The sequence below is a fragment of the Cyprinodon tularosa genome, unplaced genomic scaffold (assembly GCF_016077235.1).
Source record: "Cyprinodon tularosa strain WSP-4 unplaced genomic scaffold, ASM1607723v1 ctg98, whole genome shotgun sequence".
Taxonomy (NCBI): Eukaryota; Metazoa; Chordata; class Actinopteri; order Cyprinodontiformes; family Cyprinodontidae; genus Cyprinodon; species Cyprinodon tularosa.
In genome coordinates, this window is record NW_024039762.1 from 2,851,324 (window position 1) to 2,873,162 (window position 21,839).

At 36.6% G+C, this 21,839-nt stretch overlaps 1 protein-coding gene across 3 annotated transcripts in view; it reads right to left on the reverse strand.

The window, feature by feature from the left end:
• LOC119777092 (RNA-binding motif, single-stranded-interacting protein 3-like) overlaps nt 1-21,839 on the reverse strand; it is a 180,883-nt gene that overhangs the window by 93,582 nt on the left and 65,462 nt on the right. For all 3 annotated transcript variants that reach the window (XM_038275882.1, XM_038275880.1, XM_038275881.1), the window contains exon 3: nt 12,971-13,029. In XM_038275882.1, coding sequence (XP_038131810.1) covers nt 12,971-13,029 — 59 coding nt within the window. The remainder of the gene's footprint in view (nt 1-12,970; nt 13,030-21,839) is intronic.

Here is a 21,839-nt window from a genome sequence, read left to right on the forward strand (position 1 = left end):
TCCTCAGTCTTTCTGAAATCTAACTGACAGTTTGTGTTCACTCGTGTGCTGAAAATGTGAGGATAACTGATTAGGAGAGACTTATGGCTCATGCATGAGTGTATAAGAAGACATTCAAAAAGAACAGCACCTCTGAGTGGGCTGAGTGCTAACACAATTATGTAGTCCTTCTGTTAAAAGTCTTACTTGTTACAATCTTCACTACAGACGTGCTCAGAATGAAGGACTCTATTTCTCTCCTGCACATTCGCACATTTCATCCGCAACATCTGTTCCTCTCCTTCTTTCTTTCTTTTCCCAAATTTGGAGCCACTCTGTTTTGCTGATAAGCAGCAGATTTTTTTCTTTTTTTTATTGTTCAAAGGCAGCAAGCTGCTTTCACAGCAAGATCTGCCCTGCACATGCAAATATTTATACTCTGTCTAATGAGAACCCCATAATTTAGCCAAAACAGGGTTACACAACTGCTCATACAAGTTCTTCCTCTTGTATATAAAACTGTTCAAAATACACACGCAGTTCACTTTGACTCTTAAAGATCTTCACAAGTACAGAAAAGGATATATGAATAAAAAATAGAATAAAAAATACTGTCTACATGCAGAAGAAGTCATTTTCTTATCTACGCGTCCAGATCTAATGTCGGAAGAGCCCCCAAAAATTTTAGTAACATTTTTATTCCATAGTATTTAGACATATTTAACATTTCATGCTGTTTAATACAGAATAACCAAAGGGTTGACTGATTTCGCACATGTATACCCGACCCTTTTGTGCTATTTTAGCTTGAATGGCGATCTGCACACCCTGGACAGATCACCAGTCCATCACACAGCAACATGGAGACCCATAAGTATAAAAAACCATGCAAGAGCAAGCAAAGTAAATAATGGTGTTGGGCCACATAATTCTCGAGATCAACATAAGCATGAATTGTAAAGGAGCATAGGATTGCAACTTTAAAAACAGGATGTAGGTTTGCTTTCTCAACTTGAGAGCCCTCCATAAGACACTCCCAAAAGGAAGAGGTTTCAAAGGACATCCTGAGACCCCCTGCCAAGCATGACTTAAAGCCGGAGTCACTAATTAAGAATCAGCAGGGTCTGAGCAAAGGAGATCAATAATCAATAAAAGTCTGGTGACATCTTTTATTTGAATTAGTTTACTTTACAAGCATTTAAAAATGATGCTCTGGGTCTCTGGGTAAGACTCTTAACCCCCGATTGCTCCCGAGGCGCCCCATGATGGCAGCCCACTGCTCCACAAGGGGATGGGTTAAATGCAGAGGTGAATTTCTCCAATGTGAGATCAATAAAGTTAAATTATTATTATTTAACACAATAAATTCAGTTATACATTGTTTTTTGTTTATATACCATATGTGCTTTAACTTTTCACTTAAAAGAATAACATTAAAATGCAACTTTCTGCTTTCTTAAAATAGAGAACAAAAACCTTTAATGTGGTAGACAGTTTTCTGACTTTCACAACTAACATCTTTTTAAAAACAAAAAACAAAAAAAAAAACCCTGAACTAGCTGTTTTTTTCCCCCAGCTTCATTAGAGAAATGGGGTTTAAGCTGCCTGCATGAACTTTAAAGCTGGGCTTGAACAGTGACAAAGCCATTCTAAAGCACATATCAAGGCCCTCGTTGGTAAGCCTGGAATTATATCTATTTTTGACTATGGTCATGGTGGAGAATGTTACTTCAAAGTAGTAGGTTGAGACAAACATACTCAAAAATCCATCCATCTTTTTCTCTGAGACTGTTTGGATACAGAAAGATTTAGCATCACACACCCCAACCTGTCCTTTTAATACCACATAGGACTGAAGATCTGCCAGTTCCAGTTCACCCTACACCTGAAACTGTAAAACCGTTTCCCAAAATGTTTGATCACTTTGTTCACAATTCAACATACGTATCTATTCGTGTCTCCCTTAACTCATTTCTGGACAGCCAGTAAGTGCTTCAACTTCTTTCTCAGGAACTCTCTTAGCAGGCAATGTTGCAGAGAAGATTCTCATCATTGCGTTAATCACATCAGCAGACCTTTCTGATCTGAGATAATGGCAAACAAGACTGATTGGTGTATTATACAATGATAAGAGATTTGTTCAGGGTGGTCCTCTTTATTTTTTCCACTGTTCCTTTTGATCTGCCCAAAACGGCCGGGGCTCCATCTGTTGTGATTGAAACCACTTTACTCACATCTATTCCCCTTTCTGTTAACATTTTCTGTATTGCCTGGTAGATATCTTCCCCTTTTGTTTTACTCTCTCGAGATGCCACACCTAACAGATCTTCAAACATTGTATTTTCCTTGTTGTTATAGAATCTTCAAAATAACCACAAGCTGGGCATTGCCAGTTATATCAGTGGATTCATCTACAGCCAAAGTGATTTCTACCTTTTGAACCACCTGATCTAGCTTTGCTAGTACATCACATGTTACTATTTCTGTTTAACTTATGGTTGATGCTGCTGTCAAAGGGATTTGGTTTATGTTTTGGCAAACTATTTGCTTTCTATGAAGCACTGCCACGACACCTGTATTCATACATTCTTGGTCAACTATCGCATCACTGAACTCTTTTTTATGTAATCATAATATCAACACAATTCTTAGAGAACACTCATTAATACATTGATGAGGAATGACCATGCTTCTGGAGGGGCAATCGTACTATGCCATCGGAACAAATGAAACATCTGGTTTGGTGCTTCTCACACGACAAACAGGTGCCTATCAGTCAAATCTATTTTAAAAGATGTGTTTTCTGTGTCAATCCATCCATCTTCTCCTGTTTCATCTGTCAGGGTCGCGGTGGGCTGGTGGGCCTACATATACCCAGCAGTCTATGGACTAAAGGTGGGGTACACCCTGATCAGGTCGCCGGTCCATTGCAATGTTTCCTGGTTCTACTTTCCTAATTGTGAGCATGGTGGTGCTTTCTCCAGTTCACGGTGCTTCTTTCAACAGTGCACTCTTAGGCTGAATCTCAAACTGCTCCCTTACCACTAACCCTTAACAATCAAGAGGCACTCACAATAAAGTCATACTCACAGCTGTGGAAGGTGCCTTTATTGAAGGTCTGCCCCTTTTTAAAAACAAATTTATGTAGTCAAATATAACTATTTCAAAGGGGACCCTCCATTTTGGAAATAATTAAGTTTTTTTTGTATAAACTAACTTGTGATTTTCTGTCAGTGTGATGAAGATGCAGCAAACCAATGGAATTAACATTTGGTGGAATGTATTTCCTCCTCCACAAGGCCACTGTTACACTTGCTTCCAAATTCCAGCGAGCCTGCAACCGATGCAGACTCGCTATTTAAGGGCTGAATGTTTCACTGGCCCTACCCACTATGTGGTTTGGGATGGCACCTAATGTGGCGGACCCTCTGCGGGAACATGCAAATGAAGGGTTAGTGCTCAGGGTTAGTGTTTAGTGGCTGGTTTGTGATAGGGCCAATACCTACTCTTTTTCTGTTCTTCCTCTTTTATTTAAAGCTACAGTGTGTAACTTTTAGCGACATCTAGCGGTCAGACTGCAGACTGCAGCAACATGAACATCTCGCGCCCACCGCTTCTCCCCCCCCAACAGTACGGCGAGCGTTACGGGACAAAATGTCTTCCACGACGTCCGCATCACCTACCTTCTCAAGTGATAAGGTTTGTTTACATAGAAAATTTTACAGATAGTATTTCATTAGTCTGTGTAGGGTATAGATTTCATGAAGACTTAAGATAATAAATATACCCGTTATTTTTTCTACATCGTTGTGACATTTTGGCGATCTCGCAGTCACTAGTTTGTTGGCTCTGCGCTGCCGTAGCGCAAAGATGTCTGCCTCCATGGCTGCGAGACCAGTTCTTATGTAATTATAAATAACAAATTCTAAGGCAACGCAAATATTAAGGTTAAGAGGCTGAGCTCGTAGATGATGATAAAATAACATAGTTATGTATAATATATTACATTTCTGACTGTATATCCCTGTAATTATTACACACTGTAGCTTTAACTGCAATTTGGCAAACCAACCAAGTTAGACACTGTTGGAAAACATGCAGTAATATCTAAATATTCAAAATCAGGTTTTGCCCAGATTGGATCACAGGCAGTTCACTAATCTATGACCTCAGCTTATAAAACCTTGTGAACCCACCTCCCTCACTCTTTTCCTGTGGACCTGGCTGAGGCCACATTGGGAATATCCCCTGAATGTTTGTCCTTGGAGGCAGAGGGACCACGCGAATAGACCTCGGCACCATGCTATGACATAATCGGCCAACAAATCTGGCCTTCAGAGGACGCATCCCATGAATCTGAACTTAGCAGCAGTCTGTGGGAGTGGGGCTTGATCCCAGAACCTCTGGTTTTCAAGTGCAGTGCTCTAACCACTAAGCAGCCACTCTTAAAGAAGGTTTTCAATATATCTGGGCTTTCTTTTGTATCTTACCATAGAAAAATCTGTATCTTTTTTTGCACACGTATACTAATGAGTTTTTTCTTTGGAAACCATCAGTACATCCTTAGAGCTATAAGCTGGGTGCACCTATCAAATATTCCATGGTAATCATTCGTATAGATTAAATTATGCTGAATACAGTTTAAATTGTCAACTCTGATTATCTTATATTTATTTGGAAATAATAGTAAAAACTACTAAAACGTATGACATCATCTGCTCTCTCACACGTGTCATTAACATGGAGGGTAAAGCTCCAGTATGCTCACTCTAATTTAAGTAAAAAATATATAAGAAAATGATGGGTTGTTAGGGTGGACACATTTTTTTTTTTTTGATTCAACAATAAATGGTTTTCCAGAAAAAACAACAACTTTAATTTAGATAATATTATATACTTAAATTAACAAAACCAGTCGGAGTTAATATGTGTTTTAGGATGGGGCATTGTTAAAAGGGAACACTTCCTCTGCGCTTAGTTATTTTCATTTAGGCTTAGTAACAGCTTTGTAATTGTAGATTTCAAGGAATCGGATGTGACCCTTAACTTTCAGTTGTTTATGGAAGATGCTTTGTTTTGTTTTGTAGTATGTAAGTATGCATAAGCATTTCACAATGGGGAATTTTTTATTCTAAATCTACAAAGAAAGCAGATGTTGTCGTTAGTAATAATTTTTGAAAAAATGGCAGATCAAATATGTTAAATGTATGTAATTAGATTAATATCATAAATTTAAAATTGTTTAAGAAATATTAACATTGTATGTCCTCTGTTTATGTTGGGATGCCCTAAAATCAATTTTGAGAGTATATTTAGAGCTGCGTCTCAATTCACAGGCTGCGTACTTCCGAGGATGCAGCCCATGAGGTCTATGTATTTTTCCAAATTCAAGCCATGTGAAAAAATGTATATAGTACCATAACTTATTTCCTTAAAAGACAGTCACATGGCCCTTTTTATTTTACACGTCCTCTTTCTATGCAGCAAAGTAAGAAACAGCTTGTGTTTGAAACTATTTAGTCATAATAATAAACTGTTACTTGTCTAATAATTGTTTAAAATGGCTGGTAATTGTGGTAATGCTAGATGCAAAATATGGAGTTTTAAGTAGCAGCACAGAGTAAAGGGTAAAAGTTAAAACCATGACAGAAGTCCTCAAAATATTATTGAAATTAAGTCATCATGGCTTGTCTCATAAACCTGAAGTTTTTACTTGCTTAAAACAAAGTCAGTGCCTAATAAATCATGATATTATCATCATGCTTGATCTTATTTTGTAGATTTCCATTCTTTTTTATTTAGAAATATAAATCTCTCTGGCATTCAAAGTCAATAGGGCAGATATGAAAGCTTTAAAACCAGTGTGTTTAGAAATAACTTGTTTTATTTATCTGAATGAAGTAACTGTAGTGGGTGAACCATTTTTTTTTCATTAGTCAGAAATGAAGGTGCCAGTAGACTGAAAACACAGCAGTGATTACAGCACGCGGGCTTTTCAGCCATGAAACTAGAAGCTGCAGATTTAATCTGCAATGTAACTAGGAACCACTTCTGGGAGCAGGTCTGTTTACAGTGATATGCCAATATCAAATGCCTTCTCTGTATTACAGTTCCAGAAAATTGAATCCATGTCTCAGGCGTCTGGTACATGCTTTCTAAATAAAATATTGAGTCACTGTAGATGTTGGCATGTAATCTAGTTTCACCCTGCACGTTTTAAGTTTTTCTAAAGACAGGCTGAGACCAGTTGTCCTTTTTACAGCACTAACACAGTTGAATGTTAGATAAGGCACAAAATATTGTAAAAAACAAAAACAAAAAAAAATCTATGTCTGAATACCGACTTAATAAATTGAACTCGACAGTTTACTTTGTTCAAGGCTGTTTTGTTGGTGCAAAAAAGCCATTTGCAATGGTTTCTAGCCCATTCATCACTCTCTTATGAAAAGGTTTTTGTCTCATTTATTATTGAGGTCCTGGGTCAAGTAGGATAAACACAGACACCAGGAGTTGCTTGAGATTTATTGTTTTCTCCAAGGTCTTTTAATCCGGATGGACACTTGCAAAAATAGAGGCAAATGCTCATCTTTTCTGCTGATGGACAGTTTGGCAAATACTGACACAACAAAAAATTACATATTTCTTTGCTTTTTGCTACAACATGGTTAAGTGCAAAAATATTTTTTAAATGATAATTTGTCTGAACCTTTGCAAATACAATAACTCAAGTCTTAGTGCCTTTTTTTGGACGTGAAAAGCATTACAATCAACACAACCTTAAACAATCACATTAGTACAATTAGGTTTCACTGTTCTTTTCTGGAAATGCTGTTTTAGTAGTAAAACAGATCTAATTGGAGATGCATCTTCCTAAGTTTCATGTAAGTCTCCCTAGTCACAACAGATTCTTGTACTAATCACTCTAAGAATGGAAAAACAACCAATGTAGTTGGTCGAACCAATTTGGGGTATATTAACATATATGTTGGTCAGAAACTGACCAAGCCATTGACTGCAGGTCAACCATTTGAATTGGTTAAGTAAACAACCTATAAAAATGATAACTGGTGGCTTTATTCACATGTAGTGTGTGATAGTTATGGACCTGGAGAATAAATACAATTACACTAATTAACCAATATTTTTGCCTATGTGACCAATTTTTATTGTTTTTTTTTTTTTTACCAATAAAAGTGGTTAAAACACTTCCAAATTAGGTCAGTTGTTTCAATAAAAAACTGGTTGAACATATAACTACCAACCAGACAGGTAAAATTCACCCAATTTATTTGGCTGTATTAACCAACCTGTTTTTTTAATTAAACTAGTTTCTGCATCTACAGTAGATGACATCTCTTTCAGTTTCAAGTGTGGTTTTATTGGTTTTCAGCATTTCATGGTAGTTCATTATGTTATAACAGGTCCTGCCATATTGTGTTTTTACTTGGCCATTTTGGTTTAGCCATATCAGTTCAGTTTTTCTCTGCTCATATTTTTTGATATCTTTTCTCAACATAAGTGTATTATATAACTGACCATGTTAGTTAACTAGCTTTTTTTCTCTGGCACTTGACATTTATCATATGAAAACTCTACTTTGCATTTAATATATGTTGCAGTATTTATTAACCATGTACGTGTGGTAAAAAAAAACAAAAAAAATAAAATAAAAAATACAAAAACAAAACAAATAAAGAACAGGAACAAATACTAATTCACAGTGATTATTAATATGTATTCCTCCTAGTGCTTATCTCATAAATGTAAATTACAGTTATCTATGGAAAAGAAAGCAAGACGTATGACACTGTATACTGTAGAGAAAGAGAGAGAGGGACAGAGAGAGACGGGGAGAGAACATACACAAAGGCCCTACAAACACTACTACAGATCCCACGCAATCTCCTGACCAACCAAGTTCCTAGCCTAGGCCATTTGGAGAGGCTAACCAAGGAGAGCAGGAGACAGAGGGGGATAAGCAGAGAGCAAGATGAGGGCAGGAGACATGGAGAGGGAGGCTGCTTGTCTTTGGGAAATGGAAATCCTTTACAATCTAAAGTGGTTTCCTCTCCCTCCCTTCCTCCATCCTGTGCTCTGTGCCCACTCGCTTCATCAAAGCTCCGGCACTGCTAACTAGAAAACTGTCATTGTGAACTTGCTGCAAATCAAAAGGAAAACTTTACCCTGCATTTTTTTTATCTAAAAAAATCTTCACATTGTTTTAAGACATCACTCTCGTTTCTTATAGTTAAACCGTTTTAGTCATTCTGGTGTTTTTATTTTTTTTCAGCACAAGTAATACATTACAGAGGCTTCGATAATAAGTATACCTATTCAAAAATTAAATAATGGATTAATTAAATTAGGATTACAAGAGGTTTCTAAATGACAGCAGCAAACATCCGGATGGATCATCCAAGCCAGATGGCTTGATTTCATTACCTCTGTGTCGACCAAACAAAGCACACCCTTTATTTCCTCTCACCAACCTTCCTGAAAAGATGAAGCTGTCTGCTAAATCATCAGTTTCAAAGGGTCGCCTTCCTTTTCTGTCAGCCCCAGGTTATTTTTACCCTCTCCTGCCGCCACTTTCTACATCCGACCATCCATCCCTTTTTTTTCCAAGAGAACTCTGAGCCAATTTGTACACTCTTAGTCACGCTAAGCAATTATCTTGTCCCCACTGAATGCCTTTGCAATCAAACCAACACTTATCCGGTTGTACTGCACTCTAATGGCCGACTGATAATGAAACTTCTTCATTGTGAGTTAACAACTGACTAAGAGATGTATAAAGTCTGCACCAGGATAGGGAAACTGATTATGAGCAATACAGTCTGCAAAATTTGTGTATATAACCTCTGCTACAGATGTTAGATTCTAAAGAAGTGACGCATAAAAACATAATTAGAAAGTGCATCTTGATCTTTTTTCATTTAAAACCATGTATCTAAAATAAAGTCAGGGTGCAGTGCCAAAATGATTCCTGGTCCTAAAACAACTAATTCTATTGACCAAATCTAGATTTTGCAAATACTGTTCAAGCCGAATTCTTAAGAGCTAAAATAGGTAAAAATACAAAAAAAAAGTAAAATAATGATAGGTTCAAGCTGTGAAAGAAATTAGTTGACGCAGGTAAATCTATACATAAGTAAAATAAATAATATTTTCATAGGTGGATTTGCTTATACTTTAAGCAGGTTGGAAAAATGATTTGCTAATGGTATGAGTATTTTTGCTCTCCCAAAAAATGTTATTAATACTGCCAATGAGGTTGTTCTTTGTTTATTTTATTTTGCATTGTTAATGCAAAAATATTTTTGCAGTTGCAGAACAATAACAATAATTAGCATAAAGAAATAAACTTAAGAAAGTTATACCTAAAGAACAACATGAACAACAAATAGTTTTTTTTTTCTCTGAATACTTAAACTGTGACAGAAACAAAGATAAGGCTGACTTGTAAGAGGAAACGGTTTAAAACAGTCCACCGTCTTCCCAGGAATGGATCTCTACTTTCCCATGAGGTCAAGCCATGAAATGCTCAGGGAAAAAAAAAAATGCAAAGCAACATGGATGGATTCCAAACAATTTACTTAGGCTTAAAAAAATTACTGTACAAAAAGGTTTTAATGCCAGTTTATAAGCTTTGGAACAAAAAAAGTTACAGTATTTGTAAGTATAAATAGAAAAAAGACAAAAGGTTTGGAACAATGTCCTCTGGACAGATGAGAACAAACTGGATAAGTGAGGCCAGGATTTGCTTCACTGCATTTTCAAAAGAACATAATATTTAAGCTAGCTATCAAGAACAATAGTTTGAGGGTTTTAAATTTCGGCTTGTTTCACAATCACATCCTGAGGACCCTGCAGGCACAGAGCTGAATGTGAACTGCACTGTGTACCTCATTAATCTTAAATTGAATTTGAGACCTTGTGTCTGACAGCTTAAGCTCAGCTGAAGCTTAATTAGGTGAAAGGACAATTAAAAGTCCTTCACAATCATTTATGTAAGTATGAAAAGGTCAGAGGAGTAGTATTATTTTTTCCCCTAAAATCGGTTCTATAGTTAGTAGAAAAACACGTAAAGTGACTTTTTTGTTCCTTTAAGTAACAACTGAAGCTGGTAATGAGCATAACATGTGATATTGCCATTAGAAAAAAACAAATGTCATTCATCACATATAGTTTACACTTAAACTAGTTCAATTTTTTCTCAATATGATTTAATATAATTACAAACAAATACGTTCAAGAAAGTACCGGTAGAAGAAATACACAGTTGGTAAGTATAAATGTCAAAGATATAAGGTTCTAAAGTATAACTGTTAGTTTGAAAAGAAGTAATGAGCTGAGAAACAAGTAGTAAAGGTAACTTAAAATCATTGGTAGGTTTATAAAATGTTCTGCCATTTCTTTGGTTTTACGGTACCATATGGTCTCATGAAACCAAAGATTTTAATGTTATAATCCAAGTCAAGGTTGTAATGTTAAAATTAAAATCATCACGGCTCTCCAAACACCCTAATTACCATATTTTCTGGACTATAAGCCCCTACTTGTTTCCCATGCTTTGAACCCAGCGGCTTATAAGAAGGTGCAGTTTTTCTGTGGATTTTTCCCAACTACCAGAGGAGGAAGTCAAAGTTGTACGTGAAAGAATATGGGGCTAATTTTTATTTCACAAGAACATGGTAGCAGCAGGCACGACGAAGAACAAATGTTCAGAATTCACACAATTTTCCATTTATTTGCCGCATTAAAGCTGCAGAACCAATGAAGAGACTGGGCTCAACTCCTGCAGAGCTGAAATAAAGAGTTGATGAAGCCCCATCTTCGAGTTAACGTGAGCTAGCGCTCTTCTTCGTCTCTACTCCAGGGGCTACATGAAGAGCTCCCGCTACGGGTCTGGGGGGAGACAGTTCTATACAGTAGATGCAAGGTGCGGCTTATGTATGCACATTTCCTTTCTTTTTTGTATTTCTATTTAATGGGTGCAACTTATAGTGAGGTGCGCTCTATAGTATGGAACATAAGGTATGTGCAGATCATTACTAAATCCCACATTACCTTTTGTGAGTCATGAATTGATGCTGTCTTTACATTTGTCGAGTAAACTTCAACACAAGGAAACAAAACAACATTGCTAAACAAGGTAGCTGTTCACAGAGCTCTGCATTAAAGCACGAAAATGGAAAGGTGAGTGGTTTAAAAAGGAGTTTAGGAAATAGGGATAAGCCTATTCAAAAGTCTGGCTTAGATTTACAAGCCATGGACAAAAGCTTCAAACGCCACAAAACAGAGATGTTTCAAGTGGGAAGAGACAGCTTTTAAAATCCCTGGTTCAGCCCCTCCTGAACCAATGACAAGGACAGAAGCATCTTACTTTGGCCAGAAAAAAAGATATACTCAGCCGTTGCTAAGGGGCCTGAAGTGCTCCTCAGGAAAAAAAAGTTAATTTTGTATCTCATTTTGACAACAAGGTTTTTTGAATCTGGAGGGATAGTAAAGAGGTACAGAATTCATTTTCTTTTTCTTTTCTATTCTATTTTTTTTTCTCTTTTTTTTTTTTTACCAGACATTAGTGTTTACAACATGCTTTGCTTTGTTGAAAAGCTTAATGGACATGCTAATCAAAATTCCCAAAGACTTGACACCTGCGTAAAGTGCGAAAGTTACCAATACCAGCAATACCAGCAATTAACATGGTTTGCCTTAGTCTTTTTAAAAATTAAACATGCAGAACCTGAGTATCACAGATAATCTATGTGGTATCAGAAGGACGTTATCAAAGTAAAACAGATTTCCTTAGTACATCAGTATAGCTGTAGTCTGATCTAATCCATGCCACGTTTCATTAATACAACCAACCAAGACTTGATTATATACATCCAAATTAGCAAATGAATAGTTTGAAATGTAAAACTTCGTAATAGATTTATATTGAACAAGTTTCTTTTTTTTTTTAAGCTTAATTTCAGAAATAACCTAACTTAAATGTTAATTAGATTTTTGGAGATGCACGTGTATGTTCATATAGCAGTAAAAGCTGGTGGCCGATCATCTTAAAGTAGTGACTAATTTTTATTAAGAAATATAAAATAAATAAAAAAAGAAATTACCTAAAATAAACATTAAGGAATGGGGTAAGGGTAAGGATGATTCTAGGAAATAGGAATCCCCCCAAACTACAAGAATTTAAAAATCCCATCAGAAGGACTGACAGGATCTCATTTCCTCAGATCCTGAAGCTGAAAACCAACTTTCTGATTATAGGACATTTGTGTTGTTGTCCTAAAGCAGATTGATATACTTCTGAGAACAGCCTGGCAGATAAACCATAATCATGCTGAAAAACATGCATATGTGTGTCTCTTCAAAAGCAGATGATAACAATCACTCTGATTAGTGCTTTGTTCGGACCACTTTAACAATCAGGCAGACAGTTCTCAAAAGACACTTATGTGAACCTCACTGACTATTGAAAACACATTGTGGCTATTATATGTTCTTCATTTTGATTTGGCCTGTTACAACAATACCCACATCCTCCTTTGAAACAGTGCTTAACTCTTAACATCATGAGGCAGCAGACCTTAAATCACCCACTCTGGCTTTAATCAAGTAATATATTTTTTAGTTCATTGTTCAGATTAGTGGCTTACAAAGACTTTATGGCTATCCGGATTGCTGTAAATGGATTAAATTTCTAACTTTCCCTGGAACAGAACTTGAATCTAAAAACACAGACAGTATTTTCTTTTACTAACAATGTTTAAGCCTTGATTGATTATAGATGCAAAAAGAGCAACGGAAGGAAATAATGAAAGAAAAAATACCTTCCCAGAAAAACACATTGATTAGTTTGCCTTTAAGCTGCCACAGGAACTGCATTTTTATTGATTTTTATACAGGCTCAATTCCAGTATAAGCATTCCTGTTTTTCAGGCATGTTCGAGGCTAGATATAATAATAACTGATTCTCACTCACCTTTGCACTGGTTAGTGTTTTTGTCCAAGATGGCCTTTGTTGATACAATCTTCCCATATCTATAAAAAAAAAACAACCAAAACAGTAAATTAATTATATATTCATATTAATATTACATATTTTGATCAACTATTTAACTTCTTTCAAACTCCTGTCCTCCACTTGTTTTTTTCTCATTATACCATTTATTTTGAGAGTTCCAACACCCCCTCTCTGTAGCAAAACACCATCACAACGTTGAGAGCTGCATTTGTTATAGCTGATCACAAAATCTTGATTGTTTATTTGGACAGAACTTTATTGTGTCATTTGACTGTAAGTTGTTAATTCAACCGAGGATCACATGTTAGGAACCTCAAGTCTCCATTCTCAGGCCACTTGTACTCAAAATAGAAAAAGAGACACAACCTGAAGCAGGTAAGAAGAGAAAAGATAAAGACATAAAGTGGGGGTTGGAAAAATAGCAGCACATAATTCTTGAATGACTGAGATCAGCTGGGATCACTTTCTTGCTTTGTGGATGAGACATTCTTAATTAATGTGTTTACAAAATTGCACAATAACTGACTAGTTGGTTGTCAAATAACCTGACAGGCTGACAAGCTGCTGACTGGCTGATAGCTCCAGCTTAGGGAGGGAAGTATATTCCCTCCCTAAGCTGGAGCTTTTAGAAGAAAGGGGGTGGGGGAAATGGGCAGATAGAAACGATTCAATAAAGATGCAATAGAAGAGGATCCAAGAAGAGCTGCGGAGAAAAGCAAGACAGGAGAGAGAGACTGAGGAATGAGAAATAGGGAAGGAGAGGGAGAGTAGTCAGTCAAATGATAAAATGAGATACTAAAGGCGAGTGGGAAGTGCAGTAGTCAGGGAGAGATGGAAAGATAGCATGAGGTGTTTAATAAAGAAGAGATCATTTAGTTGTCACCACCAAGAGTTTCTCTGTCAGCCAACGGCTTCTGTCAGGGAGAAAAATTTAGACTATCTTGCCTGACAGCCTCGGATCAAATCCTTCTGGGACAGGAGACTTTCCAGATAAAGATAGAATAAAAGCTTCAAAATGCTTTAATCAGATACAACATGGGAGATGAGCAGTTAAAATCTCAAATTTGGCAGACCAAAAAATCACAGCTATTTAGAAGTCAAATTTTTTAAATTAACAACGCTCAGTCTTAGGCACTTGGGAATACTATGGTCTGTTTACAGATCCACTGATTTTGAAGAGTTTATAGTTCCAGTTAATTTTGTGTAACTGAAAGAGAAGAAAAAGATTATCAGTGCTTCATAACATAGACCGCAGTATGGGGATCAGTAACACAAATGACTGCACACAAGACCCGAGTACCATCAGGAACACCATGGCAATACCAAGACCACTATTTTTGTTAAAATAATTTGTAATGAGGCATTTTAGAAAAAGCTTTATCTAGTTATAACACTCAAAGAACAACAGTCAACAAAATAGGTATAGACTAGAATACCTGTATAATGTATTATCAACCAATTGTTTACATTAACATTAACTAACAGAAGTAAATTGAAGCAGTGTTTACATTAGCATGCTTTTTTTGTAGTTTATATATTCAATTACTAATTTTTGTTTTTTGTTTTGACCAATATTGCCACCTGATTTCCGACGTCAATATTGCATCAGATCCATACTTTAAACCTTTTCACTTTTTGTCATGCATCACGACAATCTCTGGTATTTTAGAAAACCTTTTTTTGTGTAAAACCAACATAAATTAATTAATAATTATAAATTGCAGAGAAAATTCTGCATGTTTTTTCACAAATATAAATATGAGAATGTTTTCTTGATCCATCTTTCAATTCTACTACCACTTCTGTATTTTGGTCTTGTCTTAACCAGCTTAAAACAAATCTAGATGCAGAAATGTTTCATCCTTCCTGTTTTTAGATATAGTACCTCAACCTCAGTCTGGGTATGAAGCTCAATCTTTCAATTAACTCTGTCAAAATTTAATGTCCCTTCTAAATGAGGCAGCAGTGGCATTGGACACAGGAGTTAGCCTTGCAGCCGAAGGGTTGTTGGTTCAAATCTCTGTCAGTCAGCCCCAGGGCAGCTGTGGCTACAAGGTAACTTGTGACCTGTACTGTAACTTGTGCATGTGTGAATGGGTTGCAGTGTAAAGTGCTTTGGTCTAGTCTCCTGACTTGAAGGAAAAGCTATACAAGTGCAGGCTATTTACTATTTACATAGAGCATCCATTAAACCTTGGTATGCACATTTTTTACATAGTGAAAAAGAAAAAAAAAGGCCATTTTGACTACTTGAATGTTTCCTATACCCCCAACATAATTTGTGGCAAAATATAATTTGAACCATATCTTTCAATATTTGCTTTCTTTTTGCCAATATTTCATACATGAGGGTGCATGACAAAAGGTTTGTCAGATTAACCGTTTTTTCCACTTGAGTTAAATATTCTGTGATTGGGACCTCTCTGACTAGCTTGTAGTTATAAAGACAAATACATACTCCTTCAGAACTGAGACATTTTTTCTAGCTCCAGCAGAATATGATGACTTTTTCCTCTATCGCTCCTATCTGGGGGGTCTCGCTACCTGTCCTCTACACAAGATCTGGGCACATGGTGTGTCTGACTGCTGTACTGTGACTGGACAATATTTCGATGGGTGTTATTATGTTGTAAAAGCAGAGATGCCTCTCATATATCTGTTGAACCTAACATTATAGTCATTCAGTTAAGCTCTGATGGCTTAAGTAGTTTAACATGTCACTCCTGTTCACTTGTTGCATTTACTCTATAGATTAACCTAGTAAGGCAGTTACATCCCATTGCACCACACTCCCCTCATGTAGTCTTACCGAAAAGTGCCAGAGATCACCATGAGCTTCTTTCTGTCTGCTCCTCTACTTTCAGCTCTCTGCCTGCCCTGTGCCCGGCTCGACCAATGTGTTGCTCGAAATTGATCTTGAGTGATACAGAGGTGCTGACATCGACCTCTGAGGTTTTCATTGAGTATGAATATTCTGTGGCAAAATAAACTCTTGTGTCCTGATAGTTTTGGGCTACAAATTTTTGACTGGACTTAATGTAGGGGTATCCGTGTTAAGGGTGTTGAAGGTCAATACGATTTCAGATTTTTGATAGTGGAAAAAAAATATTTAAATATAATTCAATTTCTTTTCCTCTTCATAATCAGTCTATGTTTTCTGGGGAAAATAAAATAGACTTGAAGTCTATTTTGAAGAAATAGACTCCATTGAAGAAAGATGAAAAATCAATCCTTTTTTTCTGGTATTGTATGTTCCTAGAGTCAATTATTCCATGTAATATTCCTATTTTGATACTTTGCTTTTTCTGATAAAAAATATATATATATATCTGCAAACGAGAAAAAAAAAAAGTAAGACAAAAAGGAAAAACACATCTGGAGTGGTCTGATTTTACAAATCCCAAAGTCTTTTTGTTATAATCAAATTAATTTGTACAAACCTTCAGACATTTCACTTTGGAAAAGGGGATCAACCCACAGCCTTAGGAAAATTACAACAACACAAAACCATCCAAAATGGTGTGTCATTCTGGACTTGATTCAGTGATAAATACCCTTTATGATCCACACAACAATGAAGGTCTGTGGTTGAGAAGGGAAATTGAATAAAGTATTGATAATAGATCAAGTGATGAAGTAATATGGCTGAAGAGCAGATGAAATAAGTTCTGAGAGGAGTGCAGAATGTCCTGTTCTAAACCCAACTGGAACTTTTTCCTGGGTTCTGGCAGTCACCAGGAGTGACTTGAAATAACATCAACCTGCATTTCACCTAAAGTCAGTAAGGTGAGCTGCTCATAAAACCTGCTAGAATACATAAAACATACCAATAACTGAGAACTGGAGACAGATGGTTTGGGTCAGCGTGTCCTCATTCCATTACTTTAAATGTTCCCCCAAGAAAAATCATTGAAATAGCTCCTGGAGTGAAATATAGAGAAAATCTATGTCCAAAGATTTTTCTTTTTAACTGATTTTGGCTAGTCCAGTGTGTATTCTTATCTGCACTCTAAGATATTTATTTTGCTATCTTGAAATTCTTTAGTATCAAAGTCTTCTTTGGCTTCATCAAACATTATAGAGCCAGAAAATTATGCCTTGTCAGTCATGAGATCGGAGATTGCTGTGCTGCTACAGGCCATGGCTGACGGATGGCCTTCAGCATGACAGTTCTCTGAGGAAGTCATCCAATTGTAGACACTTTTTAGTTGGCTATATTCTTAGAATCCATACAGAAAGAAATGCTTTCCAGTTAGATATGATTGCCAAAATTGGAGCATTTTCTCAACTGCTTAGACTTTAGCAGGTATGCTAGAACAAAACATAGTGTGCTCATTTGTGTCAGGCTTGACAAAATGTGTGCATACTGTGGCTCTGAGTGTGTGTTTGACTGAAGCGTTAATGACAGTTCTCAGAGGGCCCTCACAGCTTTAGATCCATGTTTTCATTCCCTGCTGAAACAACGTCAGCAGCCAATGGATTCTCACCGTTTGATGTCCTCTAAAACACCTCTCCCATCCACACACAGCCATCATTTCTACTTCTCCTCAAGATGTCTTTGTGTACATCAAATATACGTGAGAATCCTGCATATTTGCGGATGGTGTGTGCCATCTGCGTTTAGCTGTGTGTTAGCACGCATGCATCACTATCCACACAGCTTGGTCTGTGTGTGTGGTAGCTCCTAATTGAGGATCCGATACAGCTGTCTTGTCTCTTGCATTTCTCTCATTTTTCTGCCTCTCCATTAGTTAGACTCAAACAGACAAACAGAGAGGGAGGACGAAGAGAGTGTAGCTTTTCACAAGTCTGTGAATCCATTTCCGTATGTAGTTTAACATCTTCGGGTGCTTTAAAGCATTGAAACCTCGGACTGATTCCAGGATGAAAAGGCAATTTACTCAGAATTTAGTAGACAGCTTAATTTCACTGGAACATTGAGTTTATCTCCTATAAGTGCTCTCTATGAAGTTTGAATCCTAAGCTGGAAGGAATACTGGTGCAGTGATGTATCAAATAGTTGGCAATGTATGGGTAGAATGCTTTATGGCTATTAAGTAAATAATCTACTTTAAGAAACAAAAATGGGGTTTAGTTTCTGCCTGTGGATAAAGAAAGGGAAGTTAGGTATTCATAAAATGAATGAAATATCTGGAATAACTGCTTTTTGTAATAATTCATAGTTCATCATCGTTTGCCGTTTTTTTAGATCATAAGAATTGGTCTTGCATGAAAGCTAAGCTATTAATGGTTGAAATGCTGTTGATATACACATAGTTACACTATATATACTAGTTTATTTTTCTTTTTTCTAAAAATTGCATTATGGTAACCTTCGCAAAAATGCTAAACCCTCTTGAACAGTGGGATTTAATTGCGTATTATAAAAAAAAGGTAGGTTTTTAACACTATGAAAGACTTCATGGTAATTGATGGGGTTTTTTTTGTAGAGCCATAGGTCCATTTACTCCAACTAGTAATTAGTTAACAGAATATTAAAAAAGGGGAGGCGTTTACATAATTGGGATCACAAATAAGGCCAAATCAAAGCCAGACAGTGATTTCAAAGCATTTACAAATGTCCCCAATGTGGGTGATGGTGGTTCCTGCATACTGACCTAAAAAAGTCCCTACTTCTTTAGCCCTAACTAATACAAAACACACAAAAACAACAACTTTGAGTACTAATAGCGACCTAGAGGTTTGCCACGCTGAACAGGAGCCACATATAGCCATGTATAATTTGGCACATATTCAATTTCAAAAGCTATGTATAGTCCTAAGAAAATGTTAGTATAAATTATAAAAGAAGCAAAGGCACAAAGCAGCACAGAGTTGCATGAACCCAAGCTGACCAAAAGAAAAATATGTTATTGTTGTTGCTCACAGCTTAAGAAGATAATTGTTTTAAGTTGCTTATCTTAAGCCACCAAGTGTAGATGTTAAATATTTTCACAAAGAATTACCCTTTTTCAAAAGCTGAATGCATATGTACAAGTCTTTCCCACCATAAAGGTGTAAATGTAAGTTTTAAGGTGTTAGTACTTGGAACACTCCGAGTAAATGGCTGACTGATGTGAGGATATGTGGCTAGATTTCAGAGAAATCACAGGAATAACAATGACAGCAAAGCACAGCTAATAAAGAAAACCTGTTTTATGTCATTTTACAGTCTCTCAACAAAGATGTCCTTCTGCTACCCACATTTTTCCCCTGGTCCATTTTGGTCACTCCCAAACAAAAAGAAAAAATAATTTATATGTTCTGCACTGATACTGTGATTAAACCAAAGATAGCACCAGAGCCCACAAATAACTTGCAGCACTTTTTCTGCCATCTTTCCACTCTTCTTGTACTCTCTTCTTAACTTCTCCTGACAGAACCCAGTTACCTACAGTAAACCTCTCAATCTTCCTTTCCCCAGCCATTTTATTTCTATTCCGTATGAAATATATGCTAATGTCTAACAATATCAGGTTTTGCCTGTTAAAAAACAAACAAACAAAAAAACACTGAGCTGATAGGAAGATGGATGGAACTAAATACTGTGATCAGTTGCAAAGTATATTATAAATTAAAATGCATACTCAGATCTTGATTTTTATTTACTTCTAGTTTTCAAAATGGCATGCATGGTATATAAAGCTGTCTTGATTTTCCATGATACTGAGAGTTCTGGAGTGATCTGTCACAGTGAAATCACGTCTATTTTAGAGATAACCTTGATTATTCAAACATGCTGGTGTCATAACTTGTCATTTGTCAACACTGTCACTTTCATTGACATAAATACTTAAATCTGAAGGAGAAATTACTTGGACTTGCTTTAGAAGCATGAACTACCCATTCTACGTTACACTATTGCTGAATTTGCACTGTTTTGGGAAATGCCTTTAATAGGGACAGACAGACAGACAGACAGACAGACAGACAGACAGACAGACAGACAGACAGACAGACAGACAGACAGACAGACAGACAGACAGATAGATAGATAGATAGATAGATAGATAACTGTGAGTTAAAGCTGGAGAGTGTGAGGGAAATTGCCCTTGTGCCTTGCTTCAGATTCAGCTCACGTTCTGCTCTGTCCCCAGACGTTAAAAGTGTGTCCATAGTTTTGCGACTGGGGGAGTGATTGGAAATGTCAGCTGACAACAGCACTTTTCACTGACACTCTGAGAACTGGCACGGAGACAGAGGGAGGGAGCAAGGGAAGAAGGCAAACTGGGAAAGAAAGATGGAATTGGCAGATGTAACCACAAACAATTGGTGCTTGATAACAATAAGGATGAGGGTGACAATAAGAGCAAAGAGGGAATTCGTATACACAAATTTGTATTTGTAAAGTATTGGTATACGAATATGACTTAACATATTTAACATGTAACGTCACTGAGGGACAGGAAACTGCTAGTGTATCTATTTCCTCAGACTGTATTAGACCTGCATTGCTTTCAATGCTGCCCAGTGGCCCCCAGTCTGCCACTCTGACCTTTTCTAAATGTTACTGGCCACTATGCAAGCTGACTTGGCCCCTAATGAAGCTTTTATTGGCCCCTATTTTTCACTCAATTTCCCCAGAATGCCTGCAGGGCTATACTGACATACAGCTGACTTGAACTGCAGCTGACACACATGGGAGCAGTAAGAGAGCCTAACTTGTTAGATTTACTTGAGTAACTTTTTGAAACAAATGTACTTCTGTAGCATACTTTTAATTTCTTCTTTCAGTTTTAAAACTTATTGTTTGTCCAAATGCTCCCTTGTTCTAAAGCTAGAGTATGCTTTGTAGTGCTATTGGAGGTGAGTCAAATATAGTTATATATCATGATTGATAGTACTTTGCATATAAATACTTGTATGACCAATTTAGAAACATCCCTTTACCACCTAAGTCTTTACAGTTACAACAACACAAACTCTAAATACTCCATCCCCTCTACAAACAGTGGTGGGAGAAATGGGAATTTTCCTCAGTAGTGGCAGAAAGTGTAATCAATATAAGACTAAATGTCTGTGAATTGGTGAATAACAGAATACAGTGTAAAGTGCTTTGAAGTCTGAAGGTAGAGCATTTTAGATGACAAGATTTCTTAAACTAAGAGACTTAAATGCATCTGTAAAATCTTTACCACCAGAAGATGATGAACAGCCGTAGTGGCATGGGCAAGCCATGTTTTTTCATTCTTATTTACATTTGATAATCATAAAAAGGCTTGAGAGACAATAATCCCACCATGGCTGTTGTGTCTATGGTCAAAGTTAACTGATTTAGCAGAGGACAAAAAGATACTGTACCTATGTCGATTAATGTATATTTTTACGTTTAAACTAGTTTCAAAAGAACTGCAGGGGAATCGTTACTATACACAAACTGTAATATTCTGTCAGATAAATTCAGTTATGAAATTTGCTTCCATGTTGATTCTACCTACAATAAAGGAGGTAGCTACGAGTTTAACCCCCCAACTTCTGACCCTCTTTGCTTCTGCACCAAATCTCAAAAGCTCAACCAATGTTCAGCGTTGTTTCTTCTTTGGTCCACTTCAACATTAGAAATGTATCGTAGTGCTACTATATACTGGCAAAGCCTGAGCTCTTTGTCTCATGCATTTAACCTACTATTTCTATTAGTGCAAAATCCATTTGTGTCCCTGATGAGTTTGGAGTCATAACCAGAGGTACATCATTATATATTTTAGACCTGTCAAAATGTATGAAACAGTTATTTATATAATAAAATCAAATCAAAATCAAATATGCCAATATTTTTCAATAAAAGCAGGACTTTTCTTTTGCACCGCAAAGAAAAAATGTGATGTAC